Source organism: Physeter macrocephalus, chromosome 16, assembly GCF_002837175.3.
Source record: "Physeter macrocephalus isolate SW-GA chromosome 16, ASM283717v5, whole genome shotgun sequence".
Taxonomy (NCBI): Eukaryota; Metazoa; Chordata; class Mammalia; order Artiodactyla; family Physeteridae; genus Physeter; species Physeter macrocephalus.
Genome location: NC_041229.1, coordinates 69,075,947 through 69,098,241, shown reverse-complemented (window position 1 = coordinate 69,098,241; position 22,295 = coordinate 69,075,947). Strand labels below are relative to the sequence as shown.

The 22,295-nt window shown below is 42.4% G+C and overlaps 2 protein-coding genes across 4 annotated transcripts in view; both read left to right on the top strand.

Moving 5' to 3' along the window:
* The window catches only part of LOC102978444 (calcitonin receptor-stimulating peptide 2-like), a 3,886-nt gene extending 3,246 nt beyond the window's left edge, over positions 1 to 640 (top strand). The window contains exon 3 of the mRNA XM_007123970.1: positions 481 to 640. Within this exon, the coding sequence (XP_007124032.1) occupies positions 481 to 640 (160 nt within the window). The remainder of the gene's footprint in view (positions 1 to 480) is intronic.
* A 6,408-nt stretch (positions 641 to 7,048) lies between these two features.
* Positions 7,049 to 22,295, top strand: part of CYP2R1 (cytochrome P450 family 2 subfamily R member 1) — a 19,711-nt gene continuing 4,464 nt past the window's right edge. For 2 of the 3 annotated variants that reach the window (XM_007123972.3, XM_007123971.3), the window contains exons 1-4: positions 7,049 to 7,309; positions 15,740 to 15,881; positions 19,740 to 20,372; positions 21,095 to 21,424. In XM_007123972.3, coding sequence (XP_007124034.1) covers positions 7,085 to 7,309; positions 15,740 to 15,881; positions 19,740 to 20,372; positions 21,095 to 21,424 — 1,330 coding nt within the window. In that variant the 5' untranslated portion in view covers positions 7,049 to 7,084. Of the gene's footprint in view, positions 7,310 to 8,229; positions 8,675 to 15,739; positions 15,882 to 19,739; positions 20,373 to 21,094; positions 21,425 to 22,295 lie in introns of those variants that run through there. The other variant, XM_055091736.1, reaches the window with a different exon arrangement.

The following is a 22,295-nucleotide window of genomic DNA, read 5'->3' as shown; positions in this document are numbered from 1 at the left end:
GGAAGATCCCACATGCCGCGGAGCGGCTGGGCCCGTGAGCCATGGCCACTGGGCCTGCGCGTCCGGAACCTGTGCTCCGCAACGGGAGAGGCCGCAGCAGTGAGAGGCCCGCGTACCACACACACAAAAAAAAGAATGAGGTTGGGTATAGTGCCATAAATCTCTCTCTCATCTCATAAGCCTTGGTTGGTATTTAATTTACACAGGAAAGATTGGCTGTTACAGTTCTGTGTTGCAAGAACATTAACCCAGAGACATCTTTGGTCTTCTGACACCCCTGGAAATGTCTACAGGGATTGATTGTGACATTTTCCCTAAAACCCTTTGATTTTCTGCTGTGATGATTGTATTTAGCAGAAACATTTAAGGTTCATTGGTGCCTCTCAGAGGAGTAATTTTCCACTGATGGTCCCATGGGGCAGCATCTGCCCTCAACCTCTCACTGACAGGCCTTCTCATTTTCTCCATCCTACAAATCAGCATCACTGCCCAGAAGAGATCGTGCAACGCTGCCACTTGCGTGACCCATAAGATGGCGGGCTGGCTGAGCACATCTGGGAGCGTGATTAAGAGGAACTTCATGCCCACCAACGTGGGCTCCAAAGCCTTTGGCCGCCACCAAATGGACCTGCAGGCCTGAACAGTGAAATGACTCCAGGAAGAAGGTGACTGCCCTAGTACTTTGAATGGCATGGCTGGTGGCTGGGTATTATTGCAGGGGTGCGGGTCACACTCTAACTCTCCCTGAGCATGTATCATGAAAAAATCTATAGCGGCTGGATATAGAACAGAGAGTCTCAATATCTGAAACCCCTCTAACTTGGGTTTATTTTTATTTTTCCAGTGTCTCCTGGTGACACTAAGATCATCTGCCAGGAAATATAGAACCTCTTCACTTAAAACACTGTTCCCTGAAGTTATAATTGTGATATTCTAGTTTTTGAGTTTGAAAGGCAAAGACTCTACCCTTTGGGAGTATTCCCTACAATGTCATGTACATCTGGATTCAGAGCATAGACTTGGGTTCAAATATTGTGTTTGTCCTCTGCTAACTATGTCACCATGGGCCAGACCCTCTCTGAGCCTCGGTTTCCCCATATAACTTGAAGGCAACTATAGTAGATACCTGTTAGCAGCTGAACTCTACTTCTTCAATTTTCAGTGAAAGCAACTTGCAGAAAAAAATAGCATGGAAGACACATATATACGCATGCTTCTTGATATTGAAAACACTCTTTTCCTTGAAATAAACTAAAGCTCAATGCAGAATAAAATCATTGTAGTTATCTAGTGTGCATCTTTTTAATATTTGATTCCATGTTCAATAAATATAACTCATGTCTCATTGGCTTATCTGGTAGCAAATCAGGACCCTGTCAGCCAACCTTGCCAAGGGGTATTACATCCATCATGAATTCAAACTAACTTAGTTTTCACAGACATGTTTTGTCCTTATAAGTTTTTTGATTGTGAGATCTTTTAGTGATAACATATCTGACAATGCTTTTTAAATAAACTTTTATTTGTTTGTTTATTTATTTATTTTGGCCGCACCTCGTGGCATGTGGGATCTTTGTTCCCCAACCAGGGATTGAACCCATGCCCCCTGCAGTGGAAGCACAGAGTCTTAACCATTGGACCACCAGAGAAGTCCTGACAATGTTTACTAAATGGCAACCAAACTCTTGATTAAAAAAAAAAAAAAAAAACTTAGCCAAATCTTCCAAAAATATACCACACATTTCCCCTGCACACTTGTTAGAATGTTCTTAAAATAACTTTAATGTTCTTTAATGAGCATGTTCAATTTAACCTGCTGTTTACTTTGCTTCTTCAAAGTTACCCTTTTTAGAAGCACAGTATAAGAATGTTTATCAAATCTTTTGCAAAGCAAGAGTAAAAAGGCTTCAAATTAGGACTGAAGTGGCTCTCTCAGCGATATTCACAACTTAAAGAATGTATTTGTCACATCCACTTTTCCTTCTCTTCCTACTTGGTGCTCAAAGTCCCATAGAAGTCCAGTTGCTTGAGAAGAACAGTAAACCTTTCAGTGAACATGACTGTGGAGAAGACAAGTCCCTGGGTATAAGCTAGTTCTGTGCCCCAGGCAGCAATTTCTGACCTCCAACACTGATCACATTTCCTGTGTTATACAGGCTTATAAAACTGTTTCTTTACATCAGAAAGCTTAACTTTTTTTTTTAATTGGGAGAAAAAACTGTCAACTGTGAATTGCATATCTGGTGATAATATCCTTCAGAAATGAAAGGGGAAATAAAAACATTCTCAAATGAAGGAAAACTAAGAAATCTGTGCCAGTAAATTACTCTTAAAAATGGCTTAAGGTATATGTATACGTATAGCTGCTTCACTTGGTTGTACAGCAGAAACCAATACAACATTGTAAAGCAACTATACTCCAATAAAAAATAATTTTTAAAAAATGGCTTGAGGAAGTTCTCTAATCAGAGAAGGAAACAGAAGAAGAAAGTCTGGAACTTCAGGAAAAAAAAGAACATCAGAATGGGCAAAATTGATGGTTGAAGCAAAAATTATTACACCATCTGACATGGTGTGCAACGCATACCGGGGAAACACCTAAAACTATATTTAGGGTTGGCCAAAAAGTTCGTTCGGGCATTTCACATTACAGAAAAACTCAAATGAAATTTTTGGCCAACCCAATATTTAAAGAGAGGGAGAGGCAAAGATGCCCAAATGTAGCATGGTTTCTACATTTCCATCAAAATGGTATAACACTGATACCGGTAGAAAACTTAACTATTTGTAATGATATATCTATTTGTGATTATTTATGTACACATCCCCCAGTAGACTGTAAATCCCAGGAAAGTGGGGACCATGACTGGTTTTGCTCACCATTACATCTCCAGCATCTAGTCTAGTAGGTGTTCAATAATTCCGTGATGAATGAGTCAAGAAGCATGTGGTAAGTCCACAGCCCAGACTTCTGGTTACACTGGTGCTGCCTTGTGTGACCTTGGATAGAGAATTACATTTCCACTGAGTCTCAGAGACCACGTTTGGAAGAGGGTCTCCAACAAGATGGTCACTAAGTGTTCATCCACTTTAGACTTCTAATCTTTTTAAATACAAGAAAAGAAACAAAAGATGTCAAGATTAGACGATGGACCAGCAGGGTGCTGGAAGAGAGACAGTGGCAGATGGTGGTTGGCTGAGCATCCCCAGGAAACGGCAGGAATGACTCCTGGGAGACGTGTGATCTGTCGGCAACCTTTGGAAAAATTGTGAAGGGAAATAAGTTTCTCATTGAAAACCTCTTTTTTTCTTTCTGTATCCCTTTCTTAAGTCCCCACACCTACCACCATCAACATGACCATGCCAACAACTCCAGCAGATCAGTGTCATCACGCCTCCCATTCTGTCCTGCCTCTAAGAAAATGCTGGAATAAACACATTCACGTGTAAGTGCAGTTTTAGGAACTTTCTAACACTTTGCTGCTATCAGGGTTTACATTTTCCAACTTAGCCTCTTTGGGGGAATGTTTAACTCATATAAGTTAAATGATAAAGATTGAACTTCAGGCAAGGTGGGGACTTTTTTGTAGTGGTCAAAGGGAGACTTTCATAAGGCTCCTCAAATCCCATGCAGAGGTGCCACGCTCCACCAGCTTCACCTCAGTACCTGGCTCCTAGGAGCATCAGGAAAATCCAAGTGCACAAACCCAGTTCCTACATACCACTTTGTCATCAAAATCATCAGTTATGTACCCTACATCTCAAGGCTGGGGCTCCGGTGAGGCATGTGAGGCATTCACCTTGGGAGCAAAATAAGGGGACACCAAAATGCTTAGTAATCAAGATAATATTCTAATGTAACACTTTAAATTCAAAATTAATGCGAAAAAATCCATGATGAACAAGATATCAAATTTTTAATGAACCAACATCAGCATTGTTGATTTTTTTTCTTTTGCCTCAGGCTCCAATGTGGCTCGGCTAGGCACTTCCTCGACTCTCACTCCCTTCCATTCTGATGAAATGCAACTGTGAGTGCATATAATGAAATGTGCCAAGGAGGCACCTTGTGCTGATTGCTGATTGCATCACTGTGCGCTGGGGTGGGGGGTTGGGAGAGCACCCAGGGCTCAGGCTAGGGGAGCATCCATCCAGGAACGGCAGGGAGCCCTCAGAATGCGTCCTGGAGGGAGGCTCCCAAAGCTCAAGAAAGAGGCTCTCACTGGAGCACAGACACTCTGTTGAAACCATTACCTATCTGCACACAGAAATATCAGAGCCATGTACAGGTTTTTCACATTTCTCCAGGAACCCATTCAGCCCTGCATACTGAAGATGGGCTCTCTACCATGAAACAGTGAAATACTTCATTTCCTGTTCTACCAAACATCCCTGTCCTGATAAAGTCCACAGGCAAACATAATATTGGTTGTTTTCTATCACGCTAGGAGCAAATGCAGGGAGGGGGAACAAAGAGAGCTACTTCTCTTTGCTGAGCGCTGAGAGAACACGATAAATGATGAAAATGATGACAGGTAAGGATCTGTGTTCTGAGAGACTTTTAGTGAGTCGTGAAGACCTCCCACACACACTGTCCCCAAGGGGCAGTGGAGGTGGGGATGAGGCATCTCATCAGTGCAGTTAGTGAGTCAGGCTGCTGTCAAAGCTACAGCTCTCCTCTGCTAACGTAGGCAGGGGGAGAATGCCAAAGGAGAAATGCTCCTTACCTTAAGTGAATGGGAGGATATTTTTGGAATGGAAATTAATCGTTTTTGAAAATAGATGATGGAAAGGGGCCACTCTTGAACCAAGTACCAAACTGCATAACAGTTGTGGCCAGCCAGACAACGCAAGCTGAATGATGTTGGGGAAGGCAGGCAGGGGTGACCTCAGATATCCAGTAGATGATATCACTCCACTCCTAGTGCCTCAGCATCACTGTGCTCCAGCTGCAATGCCAATATCCATCCTAGGCCATCTCCATTGACCTTTGGTTAGACATTGAGGACTAAGTTTAGCAATGATCATCTATCATATTATTTTTCCATTTTACTAGAAGATTCTTGATTAATAAGAATTTAAAGGAATCCCTAAAGGTAATATATTAGGCATTTGTGATAGGCAGTAGGTAGATATTCCGTGGCTGGAGATCCTGTGAAACGTACAGGACACTGGAGATGTCCATATACCAGATAGTGAGCTCAAAACAGTTAAACAGCAAAACTTAAGGTTAACTAACTGCCTGGCTTCAGCTCCAGTGTATTTGCATCAGAGATATAGAAAAGTGAGAGACTGGAAACACTCCCAGAGGACAAGGCTTGCTTAGTACATGGAGGCCTTTGCTCTTGCTATTCACTCTTTGGAATATTTTCCCCCATATCTTCCCCTGGTCCCCCCTGTCCCTACCTCTCACCTCCAATATGTTCACATCCTAATTCCCAGAAACAGAGTATGTTAGGTTTCACAGCATGGAGCAATAAAATGGAACTAAGGTTGCTAAACAGCTGACTTTGAGGTGGGGAGATTATCCTGGATTATCCAGGTAGGCCCAATGTAATCACAAGTGTCCTTCTAAGTAGAAGGGGCAGGCAGAAGGCAGGCAGAGAAGGGGGCAAAGAGTCAGTGAGATCCAATGTGAGATGTTGCTACCTTTGAAGATGAAGATAAGGGAATACGAGTTAAGGAACGTGGGTAGCCCCTAAAATTTGGAAAAGGCCAGGAAACTGATTCTCCTCTAGAGCCTCTAGAAGGAATGCAGCCATACCAACACCTAGCTTTTAACCCAGTAAGTCCCACTTTGGACTTCTGAGCACAAAATCTATAAGATAATAAATTTGTAGTTTTAAGGCACTGTAGTAATTTGTTACGGCAGCAGTAGAAAACTAATATAACTCCTTATCATTTGATCTAAGCTCAAATGTCATCTTCTTAAAGAGACTTTTCTTGACATCTCTCACCTGCTAAAGGATTTCCCCATGCCCAAGCATTCTCTATAACACACTTTTATTTTCGTCTGCTAATGACTGTCTAAAATTATTTTTATGTGTTTATTCCTCCTCCCTCAGAAGAATGTAAGTTCTAGGAGGGTAGGGACTTTGTTGCTCTTTTCACATATTATCTCCATTGCTTTGGATAGCACTACATGGTGGACATCTAAAAAATACCTGCAGTGTGAATAAGCCTTAAGCTAATGAGGACCATAACACTCTTGCCACTGCTCAATCACAAAAGGCAGCTGTTAAAGAGTCCCATGCCCAGTAGGTCCTGTGTTGCAAGGAACTACCCAATACAAAACAGGAATAGAAACAGCAAATAGAAATTTCCAAGTAGGCAATCAGTTGCTTAATTTTAGGTGGTGGAGGCAAAAAGTTTGAAGAGTAAGCACTATCCCTGGGCAACTGTATACCAGAGAGACTTCTGTGAGTGCCAAGAAGTAACCAGCTGGGAACGACCAGAAAGCTGTGAAAAGATATGTAATTAACTCAGGTTGCCTAAATATTGTGTAATTACAATTCATAAGGGATCATATGTAAAAATTCCTCATAACATAGAATAAAAGAATAGATGAGTAAAAAAAGGAGTGAGATTATTTTCTTTTTATATTGATGGGTCAATTCTTTAACGGAGATTCTTAAGATTACCAGGTTTTGCTAAAGACTGCAGTACTGATAATCTCCCCAGTTTTCTAGTCTGAAATAAAAAGACCTGGTTCCTAAAAAGATACCCACAGAAAAGGCTGGCTGCCGGGGAAGCAGGATCCGCCTGACCCAGTGAGGTAGGCGGTGCTGTCATGTCTTCCAGGACCAAGTGTCAACACCCCGGAAGAGGCCTCCAGGCTCTGTGCCCAACCGGCTGGGGCTTGCCTAGAGCCGCGCCCAGATCCACAGGGTCACCCGCCCTTCGCAGTGCGGACTCTGACCAGAACAAAGCCAAGAGTAACTGGCCCGAGGGCCCTACGCTCAGCCAGCCAATGGCCATGGAAGTGGGGCGGGAACTCGGGGTACCGGGCCAATACGATGCGGCGGTGTTGCAGAGCGCTCGCCGGGTCCCGGGGCGGTGGGGTTTTGCAGCCCCAGCCCGGGCCATGTGGGAACCTCACAGTGCTGAGGCGTTCGTGGCGGCCCTCGGAGGCGCCCTCTTCCTGCTGCTCTTCGCGCTGGGGGTCCGTCAGCTGCTGAAGCAGAGACGGCCGTCGGGCTTCCCCCCAGGACCGTCGGGGCTGCCATTTATCGGCAACATCTACTCCCTGGGCGCCTCGGCCGAGCTCCCCCACGTCTACATGAAAAAGCAGAGCCAGGTGTACGGCGAGGTACAGCCGACGGGCCTCGGGCAGGGAAGGCTCCGGCCTTCCTCCCGGGATGAGGGGATGTCCCACGCTCGTGGGTGCGAGCTGTCTGACCCCTCCCCGTGTGTCGGCAGCATGGACGGGAAGCTGGCTTCCCAGGCCCGGGGTCGAGGTACTCAAGCGGCGCCGCCGGAGGAGGGAGAGCCCCGCCCAGCCGCGAGCCCCTCCCACCTGACGCCCGCGGGATACTGGCCGGATTCTCCCGGCCCCCAGGGCGACGAGGTGCCGCTCCCGCGCCTGCGCTGTGGGGACTGGGTCCCGCGCCGCATGCCGGTTCGGGAGTAACAGGCGATACCCTCAGCGCGACCAGCTTCTATCGCCCACGGAGCTGCACGAAGTGCGTAGGTTAGCTTCCACCCACGGCTTCTCGAGAAAACCAGGCGTCCGAATTCTAGGACCGAGTTAATGGTTAATAGGAGGTCGTTGGGTGTTCGCGTTTGAGAACGGCTGGTCTAGGTGTCTGCTGAGAGGCTGAGAGCGCGCAGGTGAAGGCCTCTGGGAAATGACCGTGAAAAAGAGAATGAACTGAGTGAAAATCAGTGCAGAGTCTCAGTGCCGTCCTGTCTGCCCGGAGCCAGGAGCGTCCCCGCAGCAAACACGGAGACTGCGCCGGCCGTGGGCCAGCCTCCCTTGCAGTGTGGGCGCCCGGGGGCAGGTCCTCTGGTCCTCCCCGTGTTTACGGAGGAGGAAACTGCGGCACAGACGAGCTGAGTGACTTGCAAACAGCCACGCCGCTGCGAACTAGCAGGGGAAAGGCCAAAACGGTAGCTTGTGTTTGGAAGGGTGTCCTGACCTCGAGGAGGCAGAAGTTTCCAGAACACTGGCACTAACCCGGCTCACTTGTTTCCTTTTGAATCCATTCTTTTATAGGAAACGACCAGCCAGGCTCTGCCAGGTGCTGGGGATAGAGAGGTGAAGAAGGCAGTCACAGCCCAATATTAGGTAGTTACAGTCTAGCCAGAGAAAAAAATTGATCTAACGATCGACCACAAATTGTGTTTTGAAGGAAAAGTACCTCAGGGCTGTCTGGCAATTGCGGTGTTTCAGGTTTGGGCTTACATCCGTATTTAAACCAGCTTTTACAACAATTAGTCTAGGTTTCTGCAGTTCCCTGATGGTATATGTCGCTAAAGGGAGGCTGGGCTTAGATAAAGCAAATTGTGTAATTCTTAGATACTATTTTCCACCCTCCAGTTCTTCAGGAATTGAGTGTATTTCCATGATTTACATTGAATATATTTGATCTCTGGTGTACAAAGCATCATTAATATTTAGAGAAATCATAAGATGTGAAAGCACAAGACGAGAAGTTGAGTCCTCTTTCGTCAGGTAAAACTTGCCCTTTACTTGTCTGAATCTTAAGTTTTCGGGATATGCGTAATGGTAATAATAAGAACTGAACACAGTTAAGTGCTACTCAAATGTTCTTTGAGTAAATGTTAGTTATTAATTACAGAACAACTTATTAGGCCTACAAAGTAGAAAGTGTTTTCAGACCAGTTATGTGAAAAGGTGTCATGCAGAATAGGAAATTGTTTTTCATACTTAGATATTTGAACTGAAAGGAACTCTGTATTTACTATGAACATTCTTTTGGGAGGGGGTAATTTAGTCTCATAATAGATTGCAAATTATAAATGTACTGGAAGACTGTTATCTTGGCATAGGTAGATCTGGTACAATGGATAAGAATTTGGCATGAGTAACCAGTTTTATTGGTGGTACAACTATATATTTGAGGCAACCTTGGTTCTTTACAAAGGTCTTTTTACTGAAGGTGGTAAAATTAAATAGGGCTAACCTGTGCTGTTAGGTAGAAGAGGAGCAGAGGAAAAAGAAAAAGGAGCAGAAATGGAAAGGATGTATGCATTGAAGAGTAGACATGGTTTGAGTAACTCTGTTTTAGACTTAAGTTGAAAACCACCTAATATATTAACCCTTTGAGCTACTTGCTCTTTATCTTAGTCGTGAAACACCCCTACAGGTCTCCCATTGTCTCAGAGGTATTTTCCAATTCTGACAAAGTCTCAAAGTTGGTATTGTTGCAGGAAGGGGGACCCCGTCCAGGTCTTCAGAGTGGGCACTTGTCTAACACTAAGAAATGAATTGTCTGAGGAGACATACGTGCTGACAAAGCAAGAGACTTTATTGGAAAGGGGTGCCCGGGTGGAGAGCAGGAGGGTAAGGGAACCCAGGAGAACTGCTCTGCCATGTGGCTCTCAGTCTCGGGTTTTATGGTGATGGGATTAGTTTCCGGGTTGTCTCTGGCCAATCATTCTGACTCAGGTTCCTTTCTGGTGGGCGCGCAACTGCTCAGCCAAGATGGGTTCCAGCGAGGAGGATTCTGGGAGGTTGGTAGGACATGTGGACTGGCATCTCCTCTCTCCGTTTGACCTTTCCTGTATTCTTCCGATTGGTGGCTTGTTAGTTCTATGTTCCTTACCAGGATCTCCTGTCATAAAATAACTCATGCAAATTGTTATTGTCTTTGCCTGGCCAGGGCGGGCAGTTTCAGTCAGTGTTTCCGCTAACAGTATGAATTGTTAAAATACTATGCCTTTTTTGGAAGTGGAAGGAAACTATTATCTCCTGTACTTCTAGAAGGTTGTGGAAAGTTGTTTATATGTCGTACTTATAAATAGAATCTTATGGGGCTTCCCTGGTGGCGCAGTGGTTGAGAATCCGCCTGCCGATTTAGGGGTCACGGGTTCGTGCCCCGGTCCGGGAAGATCCCACATGCCGCGGAGCGGCTGGGCCCGTGAGCCATGGCCGCTGAGCCTGCGCGTCCGGAGCCTGTGCTCCGCAACGGGAGAGGCCACAACAGTGAGAGGCTTGCGTACCACAGAAAAAAAAAAAAAAGAATCTTATTTTTCCACTGTCTTACTTGATGATCTGGAGATGTGTGCTCAGAGAAAGCAAGCCCTGGACTTTAAAATTGCTTATAAGAAATGACAGTCACTTCAAGTGACACCTACTTTTATGAAGTCCGTGAATTCAATTCTCCTTCATAATTCTTGAAAGGAAGACAACCGGTGCTCAAGTCTTATACAGTCATTTTAAAGACAATCTTATATAGAAATGTATCACACTGAGACTTAGCATTTCCTTGGAGATTCACTCTGAATGCGTAAGCTTCTGCAGTGACTAATCTTAACCCAGATTTCGAGAAGCATTCCCTAGCTAGCAAAGCTAGCACAAGGAGTTTTTACAGATTATTTTCAGGTAATGCACGTAAGGATAATAAAATAATTACTTTGAGGCAAGTGGAGTTGACAACCTGTAATTTATTTATACAGTAAGCGTTTATTGAGATTTATGCAAGGCATTGAATGAGATTCTGTGGAGCGTTCAAAGATGAAAGAGATGAAATCACTGAATCTAAACAGTTTATAATTTAGCAGGCAAGCAGAAGACAGGAATACGAATGCTTCTGGTTTTAGGTAGTATTAAATAAGTGCCATGGGAGCTTCTAGGCATGTGCTGTGGTGGTTCAAGGGAGAAAGAGAAAGAGAGTGCACCGAGAAAGGCTTCATGGAGGTTGGTCCTTAAAGACTTGGTGGGGTTTGGACGGTATGGCAGACAAGGGAGGCATTCCAAATGAGAATACAGCCCAAGCAAATGTTGAAAAGTATGTGGCAGTTATTTATCAGTTTTCATCAACAGCACTTTTTATATTCCTCTGTTATTAGCACTTAGCCCATAGTGTTGTAATAATATGCTTAAATGTGTGTATCCCCCACTATTCTTTAATTCAGCATATATTTATCAGTTGTAATCATATGCTATGTATTAATACTATCCTAGATGTGAAGATTTAGCAATGAACAAAACAGGTGAAAATCGCTTCCCTCGTGTAGCTTACACTCTACCAGTGGAGGGGAGGCGGGGAGCAGGATAGGGACAATATAAACACAATAAATATATAATATGTTAGAGTACAGAGTAAGAAGTAAACTAAATTAGGGTAAGGAAAATGGAGAATGCTAGGGGGTGAAATTTAAATGGGTTAGAGCAGGCCTCACTGTAAAAAAGGCATCTGAGCAAATATTTGAATGAAGTGAAGGAGCAAGGTATGGGAGTATCTAGGGGAAGAACATTCCAGGCCAAGGGAACAAGTACAAAGGCCATGAAGCAGGAGTATGCCATGTTGAGAGTCACCTATAAAGAGGCAAGAGGCTGTTGAGACAACATAGGGGAGAAATGAAGGATTAGAGTGTTAGTGATGGAAGTGGTAAGAAATTGTCATATTCTGTCTGTATTGTTAAAGTTGAAACATCGTGACTGCTAAGCAGTGATGTGGGGCTTGGGTGAAAAATGGTGTCAACATGGGCAGCTGGGCAGCTCAGGACTTCCCTGGCAGTCTGGTGGTTAAGAATCCGAGCTTCCACCGCAGGGGGTGCAGGTTCAATTCCTGATCAGGGAACTTAAAATCCCGCATGCTGCGGTGTGGCCAAAACCCAAAAAAACAAAAACCATGGGCAGCTCATGGGCAGTTTGGGACCAGAATATAGCTTGAAGGATGGCTGGAATGGTCATTAACTGAGATAGTGAAAAATTGTGGGTAGAGCTAGTTTGGGAATAGGGCAAGAGACTTGAAGATCATAGACTGACTTCTAGAAGGTGTTTCATGTGTACCTGTTTCCATCTTTGCCAGCATCATAACTACCCCATAATAATAAAAATTATTGAATAAATTAAAAAATATATAAAACTAATCTTGGACCCTTCCATAGATTAAAGCAGCATAAGGATGAATTTTCACAATTTGATTTACAAACTTCTACCAAAAGTCCTTGAAAAGAGCATGTACCTGAATAGATGCTAGTTCAAGTAACAGTTTCCCCAGTTTTCACCGTCAAATAGAGGACCATCTCATTTTTGAGTAAAGGTGGATTGTATAACAATTTTCTCAAGTTATGGCTCCTAGTTGGTTTTTGTAATCTCTAGTGTCCACAACCTGACAGCATTACCCTGAAATTAACTCCCCTGTTTGTTCTGCCTTCCTATTAACAGAATTTGTAATCCCATCTTTGTGAAATCGATCACAAAGTTGATTTAATCACAAAGTTGGGGATTTTTTTCCTGCATCAGGACCACTGCCTATTCACTAATACCCTTCGTTATTGTCTCTGCTTGTGATACTGTGATTTTTAATAAATGTGTATTTGTTCTGTGTACCTTTCCTGACACAAGCTCCCAAAACCCTTGGAACTTCCTAAGTGTTGAGAGTGGTAGATGGATCTTTTGTTATTCATAATAAGCCCCTTTCACCCACCTCACAGTTTATGTTAATGTTAATGGAAAGCCTTTAAGGATGGAAGCTTGTTGCCTGGAGAACCAACCAGGATTAGAGGGTTGGAACTTTCAGTTCTACTCATTTTACCTCTGGGGAAGGGAGAGGGGCTGGAGGTTGAGTCAGTCACCAGTGACCAATGATTTGATCAATCATGCCTAGGTAGTAAAGCCTTCATAAAAATCCCTGAATTACAGGGCTCTGAGAGCTTCCATGGTGAATTGGTGAACATGTGGAGGTGAGCAGAGGCTAGCATGCCTGGAGAGAGCATGGAAGCTCTGCACCCCTTTCCTCATACCTTGCTGTTGGGCTGCACCCCGCAGGCCGGCAAGGCCTGTACTTGCCCAGCTTCAAGACTGAAGAAAGAGCCCGGAGTCAGCAACGGAGACATCAATGGATAGGGATCTTACATATCTGAAGCAAGGTCCTGGAGCGATACCCTACCGTGTGTGGCAGGTGGCAGGCAGGATCTGGCAGCAGGGGAAGGGGATGGGGGATAACCAGTTACAGGGGAGTTGATTCAGCTTGGCTCATTGGTTATGAGGTACACTAGCAGAGGGGCACGCCCCTCGCTGCCCCTTTGATAAGAACAGTCAGTAGCTGGAGCCTGGGGCAAGTATGTAGGAAGGTCAATCATGTGAGTAGGGTATAGGCGAAGCAGGCATTGGTTGAGCAGGGGATATACGGAGAGCAAGAGAACAGCCATCTTGAGTGGCCTGACCATACACTTGCCCTATGCATCTCTTCCATATGGCTGCTCCTGAGTTACATCCTTTTTTAAGAAACTGGTAATCTACTAAGTAAAATATTTTCTTGAGTTCTGTGAGCCACTCTATCAAATTAATCAAACCTGAGGAGGAGGTCATGGGAACCTCTGATTTATAGCCCTTTGATCAGAAGCACAGGTAACAACCTCGACTCGTGTTTGGAGTCTGAAGTGGAGGAGCACTCTTGTGATATTGAGCCCTTAACCTGTGGAATCTGACACTTCCTCCTGGTAGATAATGTCAGAATTGAGTTAAGTTGTAGGACACCCAGCTGGTGTCCCAGAATTGCTTGATGTGTGGAAAATGCACACATCTGGTGTCATTGGTGTTGTAGTGGAGTACTGAGAGTAGAGGAGACAGGAGGAGGAATTTTTCCTTTATATCTGCTTAAAATTACGCTTCTGTGAAAAGACTTTAAGACCATCCCATTACTGCTTTGGGAACTGAAAGAGCCCCATCTTTGCTCAGCTGGTAACCACTTCCTTTTTGCTGAAACTCTTACACTGCCACTTTTGACTAATACCTTTACTTGTGGCAGGCAGTCCATGCTGCTTCCCAAAGTTCTGGATGTACCTACTACTCAGTTGGCAGGGCCCATCCTTGTGCCAAAGACTCTTGCTCAGCTGGTTGATTCTGTTACTACTTGGAGGTCTTTACTACTTGGAGGTACTCTCCTGGTACCTCCCACCCCACCCCCCAAAGTTGTGTGAATCATGGCTAAATCTGTTCTACCTGTTTGCCCAGAGATGAGGCTTGACTCAGTATTTTGGCTCTCAAAAGCTCTCAGCCACCCACTGAGAGGATGGGGATAAGCAATCTTTGCATCCCACTGATAAGGCAGCATTGTTCCTTCACTGGACTAGGCCTCTGTATAGAGCTAGCTAGAATAGACTACAGGAGGTGTGACATTGTAAGTGAACCTGTGGTGAAGCACATGAGAAGCTTCAGCAAGGAATAGGATGGATATTCCATCTTTTAGCTGAGGGGCAGCCACCTGTGCCAATGTGGCAGATGCCAGTCCTCCAAGGTCAAACTCCCTTAGGGCCCTCTTTGTTAACTTCGTGGAATTCAGGGGCCCAAATAAATAAGCCTGTGAGGTTCAGTATGTTTTGTTGAGGAGAGGGAAATTTTCCCCTCTGCCCCTCTTGAGTACTTTTGGCTGGACTAATAATAAAATTGACACAAGACAGATTAACAGGAGAAAAAGAAACACATTTGAATCCATGCGCACGGAGGTCTCACAGACATGGGATGGAGGAAGTGGCCAAAGCAGGCAGATTTTCTACTTCTTAGACAAAGAACCAATAAATTTGCAAAGAATTGACAGGACAAAGAAACTTTGGTTTTGGGTGCCCAATTGGTGAAGAATCTAAACAGAGTTTGTGCTTGGGCAGTAAATTAAAGAAGTAGCAAGATTTGTTTAAAAAAGGATTCTCACCTCCAAATTCCCTATCTTTGGCAATAAGGGTGTCCTACCTCCAGATGCATGGAGTATACCTTTCACATGAGAGATTTATTTCCTGCTTTCAGGGAGACAAAAAAGAGAGAATGTCCCTCTTTTTTTTTTTTTTTTTCCTTTTTTTAAAATTTTGGCTGTGCCGAGCAGCTTGCAGGATCTCAGTTCCCTACTAGGGATCGAACCCGGGGCACAGCAGTGACAGCACCAAATCCTAACCACTAGGCCACCAGGGAACTCCCTAGAGCATCCCTCTTGCGTTGGCCATTTCTTCAGTAACTTTAATTCAAAATAATATGCCATTGAGGCATATTTTGGGGTTGCATATCCTGGGCCCCAACATTTTATACTTCAAAAGTTGTCTCTCAGGCCTTTGACAATCCCCTCCCCTACCTAAACCTGGAATAATAAATGATGTGTAGCTGGAGCCACTTCCTCATTCATCTTGGAAATAAACAGATTCTGAGATATCATTGAATGTTTTGAGTTGGAATGAATTTTAAAAGAGCATAAATATCAAGTATTTCTTGATTTTCTGTGGCAGCCCTGAAGCCCAAAAAGTTTAAGGGTTCTTCCAATGTCCTGTATCTGTTTAATGGCAAAGCTTAAACTAGAACCCAGGCCTCCTGAGTCTGGTACTCTTTTCATCACACCATTTATAAGGTTATGTCTTGAGCCACTGAATGAGTAATGAAATCATGGTTTTTGACATGCCTTGTAGAGAGAAGGCACTCTAAACATTGTCAGTTGAGTAATAAATGCCAGCATTTTCAGGGAGTAACAAATACTGGGAGAGCTGGACTTAGTATATGTGGATTTCTATGGTTATATTTCTCCATATATTTTGGCATTTAAATGTTTTTCTTTTCTTCTCAAAGATCTTCAGTTTGGATCTTGGAGGTATATCAGCTGTGGTTCTAAATGGCTATGATGTAGTAAAGGAATGCCTTGTTCATCAAAGTGAAATTTTTGCAGACAGACCATGCCTTCCTTTATTCATGAAGATGACAAAAATGGGAGGTATGTTTATTTTCACCTACCTAATGATTTACTGAACTATTTTAAATCACATTTCCTTTTTTAAAAAAATTAATTAATTTATTTATTTTTGGCTGCATTGGGTCCCCATTGCCTTGCACGGGCTTTTTCTAGTTGCGGTGAGTGGGGGTTACTCTTCGTTGTGGTGTGCGGGCTTCTCATTGCAGTGGCTTCTCTTGCTGCAGAGCATGGGCTCTAGGCACGTGGGCTTCAGTAGTTGTGGCACATGGGCTCAGTAGTTGTGGCTCACAGAGTGCAGCCTCAGTAGTTGTGGCGCACGGGCTTAGTTGCTCCTCAGCATGTGGGATCTTCTTTGACCAGGGCTTGAACCCGTGTCCCCTGCATTGGCAGGCAGATTCTTAACCACTGTGCCACCAGGGAAGTCCCCACATTTCTTATTTTATGTAAATTTAGTACATAGAGATTGGATTCTGTTGTACTGATTAACAGGAAAGTATTAATTAGTTAATTTAGGTTACAGACCCTAATATTTGAGGACCTTTCAGTCTGCATTACATTCATATTTTAGGCCAGTACATGCTAATTCTACTGTTGTAATCCAGTTCTAATAAATATTGTAAGTAATGTTTTAAAGAATTAGCACTTAATAATATGTGCAGGTTTAGTGAAACAGGTTAAGAATACATACACATGCACACATACTTGAATCAAAAGTATCTTTGAAGCTAGTCTTGAATGCTTGGTGACATTTTACTATTATTTTACTTATAAGCTTATAGATCCTGAAACAGCCTTTCTTTACTAATTAATATGATATGTAAATGAAGAATTGTGGGTTTGTGTAAAGGACTAGTATTCTCTATGGTTTAGTGTTGATCAGTGTTGGATGATTGCATATTCAACAAGGGAGAAAGGCTGAAAGTTAACAGAACGGATGAGACGAAAGCAGCAACAGAAAGCCTAAAATAGAATGTTGACGTCAGATACATCCGTTTTCATGCTTAATAGTATAAGAGTTTTTATCTCCAAAATTTTCCAGTTCAATGAGAGCTTCACTCTTCATTTGAAAGAAAAATTCAACAATATCTTGGTTACATAGACTAAAGAAGACATTGATTGAAAAGGAAAAAAATAAAAATTAACCATATATTAAATTGCAAAGCAAATCAATTAATGCAAAGAAAACACCAGTTTTAAAGGCCAGATTCTTAGGCCAGGGCATGATGACTCTTGAAAGCGATAATATAAATAAAAAGCAAATCTCCAGCTTCTTAAATACTCTTCCAAGTAATAATTAGGCCAGAGAAGAAATTATACCATAATTATAATAGAAGACCTTTAAAGAAATTATGAAAATGTATGATGTGATCAGGGTAATATTTAGGATAAACTATGTTTTTTGAAGCTGTAAACTTATAGTTTAGACTGTTTTTATCATAAAGAAAGAAAAAACATGCATTCAACTTAAGATTTTCAAAGAAATAGTAAGAGAAAAAATAAGTAGAAAATTAGATGTGTTGGGCTTCCCTTGTGATGCAGTGGTTAAGAATCTGCCTGCCAGTGCAGGGGACACGGGTTCGAGCCCTGGTCCGAGAAGATCCCACACGCCGTGGAGCAACTAAGCCCGTGTGCCACAACTACTGAGCGTGCGCTCTAGAGCCCACAAGCCACAACTACTGAAACCCGCGTGCCACAACTAATGAAGCCTGTGCTCCTAGAGCCTGTGCTCCGCAATAAGAGAAGCCACCGCAATGAGAAACTTGTGCGCCACAACAAAGAGTAGACCCTGCTCGCCACAGCTAGAGAAAGCCCGCACGCAGCAACAAAGACCCAACGCAGCCAAAAATAAATAAAAAAATAAATACATTTATTTTAAAAAAAAGAAAAGAAAGAAAATTAGATGTGGTTTTTTTTTTGGCTGCACTGCCCAGTTTGCGGGATCTTAGTTCCCAACCAGGGACTGAACCTGGGCCCTCAGCAGTGAATATGTGGAGTCCTAACCACTGGACCATCAGGGAATTCCGTAGATGTGTTATTTTAAGATGCATATGCACTGAACTTGGAAGTGGGAAATCAGAGCCACCATAAACCCACTGTTTGAATAGGAAAAAGTGGCCCTTTAGGCAGGTTCAGCCCATGCCTGGGCACACAGACTGGCCAGTATAGGTTTATAATCAGGCTCCTGTGTACCTTCTTGTGTGTAACTGTATGCATATACTATGCACATGTATCCCATATGCATACATTTCTCTTGGGCTTGCTTTTATCTCAGTGCCTTTGCACTGGTTCTCTCTACCTGCAGTGATCTTTCCCTGGATATCTGCTTGACTCACTCCTATCTCCTGTGTCTTTACTTATGTCACCTTCTCACTAAGGCTTTTCCTGACCACCCTATGTCTCCTTCCTTGCTATATAATTTGTTTGTCTCTCCTCACTAGTATGTAAGGTCCATGAGAAATAGCCATCTTTGCCTCTTTTGTTCACTGATACATCTAAGACACTTTAGCTCCAGAAATACATTATGTTGAATGAATAGTCATCTGGGAGTATAGAAAAGAGAATGGAATATGGCATATAAAATTGCTGCACAGCGTTAAAGACCCCGTTATGTATGGTTAATTTCATCATAAGTTCCAAATTCAAAAACTGTTGCACAAAAGTTGTTGGAATGTAAATTACATAGGTACCTCATGTAGACAAGAACATGACATTTTTCATCATAGGTATAGCTATGTACCAATTATGAATGAAATTCCAAGTAAACTACACATTACAGAAATATATATGCTGAAGAAGTTTTTTTCTTGATAATCGATTTAAAGGGAAAATATTCCATAGTAAATATATCAGAACAGCAGAGTATACTGTGGAGACTGAGATTTTAAGGCATTAGAAGTTTGAGTTTCATGTTTGTCCCGTTAGTTTGTGCTGCTATAACAAAAATATATAGACTGAGTGGCTTAAACAGCAGACAGTTATTCTATCAGGTCTGGAGGCTAGGAAATTCAAGATCAAGGTGCTAGCAGAACAGTGTCTGGAAAGAGCCTGCTTCCTGGCTTGCAGAATGCTGTCTTCTCCCTGTATCCTCACATAACCAAGAGCAGTCATCTCTTCCCACATCCCTTCTTATAATGACACTAAAGCTCATTCATGAGGGCTCATTACATAATTATTTCCCAAAGGCCCCACCTCCTAATACCATCACATTGGGGATTAGGCTTCAACATTTGAATGTTGTGGTGGCACAAACATTCAGTCCCTAGCACCTGCTTTTGGCTTGAGTATTTCCACTACGTTGACACCTCATTCAGGCCATCCTTGCCACTGCCAGTTATAGTATTAGGTAACATATGCCTTTAATGGGAGGAAATTTGTATTCTAAAATCTAGTCTCTTAAAGCAGGAAATTTCTAATTCGAGAAGGATCATTTCTCAGGTATGTGTTTAGTCCAGGATAAAATTTTGCCCATAGAACACACAGTCATTTGTCTTTTGTAAATTAGGCTTATAATAGAAGTTGGATAATAAAGTCACCCAAGGCCTAGTTCACCCAGGTTGAATTACACAAAACAGTTCAGTTTCTTGTGGTGGGAGATTATAGGTCTTTTCTGCCTGTGCCCAGATGAGAAGTATAGCTAAGCTTTATCTCTTTATAATATTCCATAGCTAATGAGGAGTAAAAAATAGGGCTTAACTACTGGGTCTAGTTTTAGTTTTATAGAAAATTTGGAGAAGAATGAATAACCATCTTTTTTTTTTTTCTTACCTGCATAGTATTTTTAGCTGTTAGATACAGGGATGTAAGAATGATAAAATTTTTTGATAGTATCATAGAAAGATAATTTGGAGAAGAATGACTAACCATCCCTTTTTTTTTTAGGCTTACTCAATTCCAGATATGGCCGAGGATGGGTAGATCACAGAAAATTAGCTGTAAACAGCTTTCGCTGTTTTGGATATGGCCAAAAGTCTTTTGAATCTAAAATCTTAGAAGAAACCAAATTTTTCATTGATGCTATTGAAACATACAATGGTAGCCCTTTTGACTTTAAACAATTAATAACAAATGCCGTTTCAAACATAACCAATCTGATAATTTTTGGAGAACGATTCACTTACGAAGACACTGATTTTCAGCACATGATTGAGTTATTTAGTGAAAATGTGGAACTAGCCACCAACGCCTCAGTCTTCCTCTATAATGCCTTTCCATGGATTGGCATCTTACCTTTCGGAAAACATCAACAACTGTTTAGAAATGCAGCTGTGGTCTATGACTTTCTCTCCAGGCTTATTGAAAAAGCTTCCATCAACAGAAAGCCTCAGTTACCTCAGCATTTTGTTGATGCTTATTTAGATGAGATGGATCAAGGTAAAAATGACCCATCATCTACTTTCTCCAAAGAAAACCTGATTTTCTCTGTGGGTGAACTCATCATTGCTGGAACTGAAACTACAACCAATGTGCTACGGTGGGCAATTCTTTTCATGGCCCTTTATCCTAACATTCAAGGTAAGGATTCTGGTGATCTCAAGGTCTGTTCTTACATTTAGGGCTCACACATGTTTTAGAGTCTTTGGCCATGTACAAGGCATTTTATTTAGGAACTCCTGCTGTGCTATCCAAAAAGAGAAGCATTGAATAGCTGTAAGGTTTCCAAAACTGTTATCTAAATTCTATAAAAACCTCAGAGATGTCTTATAATACCTATTTTATAAATGAGGGAAAATTTGCCCACTCCCTTCTAGTCCTGAGCTGGGACCTGAACCCTGGTGGTGGTGGTGGTTTTTCGGCTGCACCACGCAGCATGCAGGATCTTAGTTCCCCAACCAGGGATCGAACCCGTGCTTACTGCAGTGGAAGCATGGAGTCTTAACCACGGGACTGCCGGGGAAGTCCCAACCCTGGTTTTTTTTAATTTAAGTTTTTATGCTTCACTCTTTTCCTTGCTGAGAGTGTTGTTATTCTAATTCTATTTGTTTAATTTTAATTTTAATTTTTATTACTTATAATGTGTTTTTCACAACAAAATTACTTAGAGTGTTGGGTACTGGTTGTATAAGATATGTGGTACATATTTAAATAGAACTCCCAAATAATGAAAAATCTGAATCTGGGTGTACCCATAACTTGTTGGCTTACTACAGGTTATCTTTTGTTTTATCCTAAAGGGAAATTACTTTAGATATAATTCTAAGAAGTGCATAATAACTTGAATACTTTTTCTCTTACAGGACAAGTTCAGAAAGAGATTGATTTAATTATAGGACCCAGTGGGACACCTTCTTGGGATGACAAATGCAAAATGCCTTATACCGAGGCAGTTTTACATGAAGTTTTAAGATTCTGTAATATAGTGCCGTTAGGGATTTTCCATGCAACCTCTGAGGATGCAGTTGTACGTGGTTATTCCATCCCTAAAGGCACAACAGTAATTACAAATCTTTATTCTGTACACTTTGATGAAAAGTATTGGAGAGACCCAGAAATATTCTATCCAGACCGATTTCTGGACAGCAATGGATATTTTGCCAAGAAGGAAGCTTTGGTTCCCTTTTCCCTAGGTAAGAGAGCTTTCACAGGGGCATAACTTTAGGACAAAGTATAATGCTGATTTATCATGTATAATATCTTAATCTGAATCATTATATTGTAGAGTTAATATCCCAACTCCGAAAACAGTATTGACTCTTACAGGAGAGAATGGTTTAATTAGAGCTTATTAACACCTCTTTCTACTCAAAATAAACAAGCCATAATTTAGCAGCTAGAAAGAAACTGATGAGAAGCTCTGGCTTTTTCTGAAACTTTCTTGCTTGTGGATTTTGGCTTGTAATCAAAACTTGTAGAGCTAGAAATCAGTAACAGGCAGCTTGAGAAACTGAGACCCAGGGACAGGAATGGCATCATAACTTGAAGTGAGACTAGAATCTAGCTCTCTTGGCTCTCAATTCTTATACCTCATCTCCAAAAATATTGCATCTCCTGTGAAGAAGTACACAGATCACAAGACCCATGGAAGATGGACTGGAAAAATCCTTTCACTGGGGAAGGGTACACGTGCAGTCATTTGAAATGAAATGAACTTCTCCTGGGTCAAGAGAACAAAGTGTCACACCTCAGATCTTTCATGGCATATCTCAGGCTCTGTTGCCACATGCAAAGGAAGTGAAGAATAGAACTAATGAGCTTACAAAAGTACATAACCGTACAAAAGAAGATAAAGAAATGGGCTCTGGGAACCAAAGTGCCAATTTCTATTCTTTGTGGCTTAAGAAAATCCTTTAATAAACATAACTTCCAGGTTTCCCTGGTGGCACAGTGGTTAAGAATTCACCTGCCAGAAGACCTAAATAGACATTTCTCCAAAGAAGATATACAGATTGCCAACAAACACATGAAAGAATGTTCAACATCATTAATCATTAGAGAAAT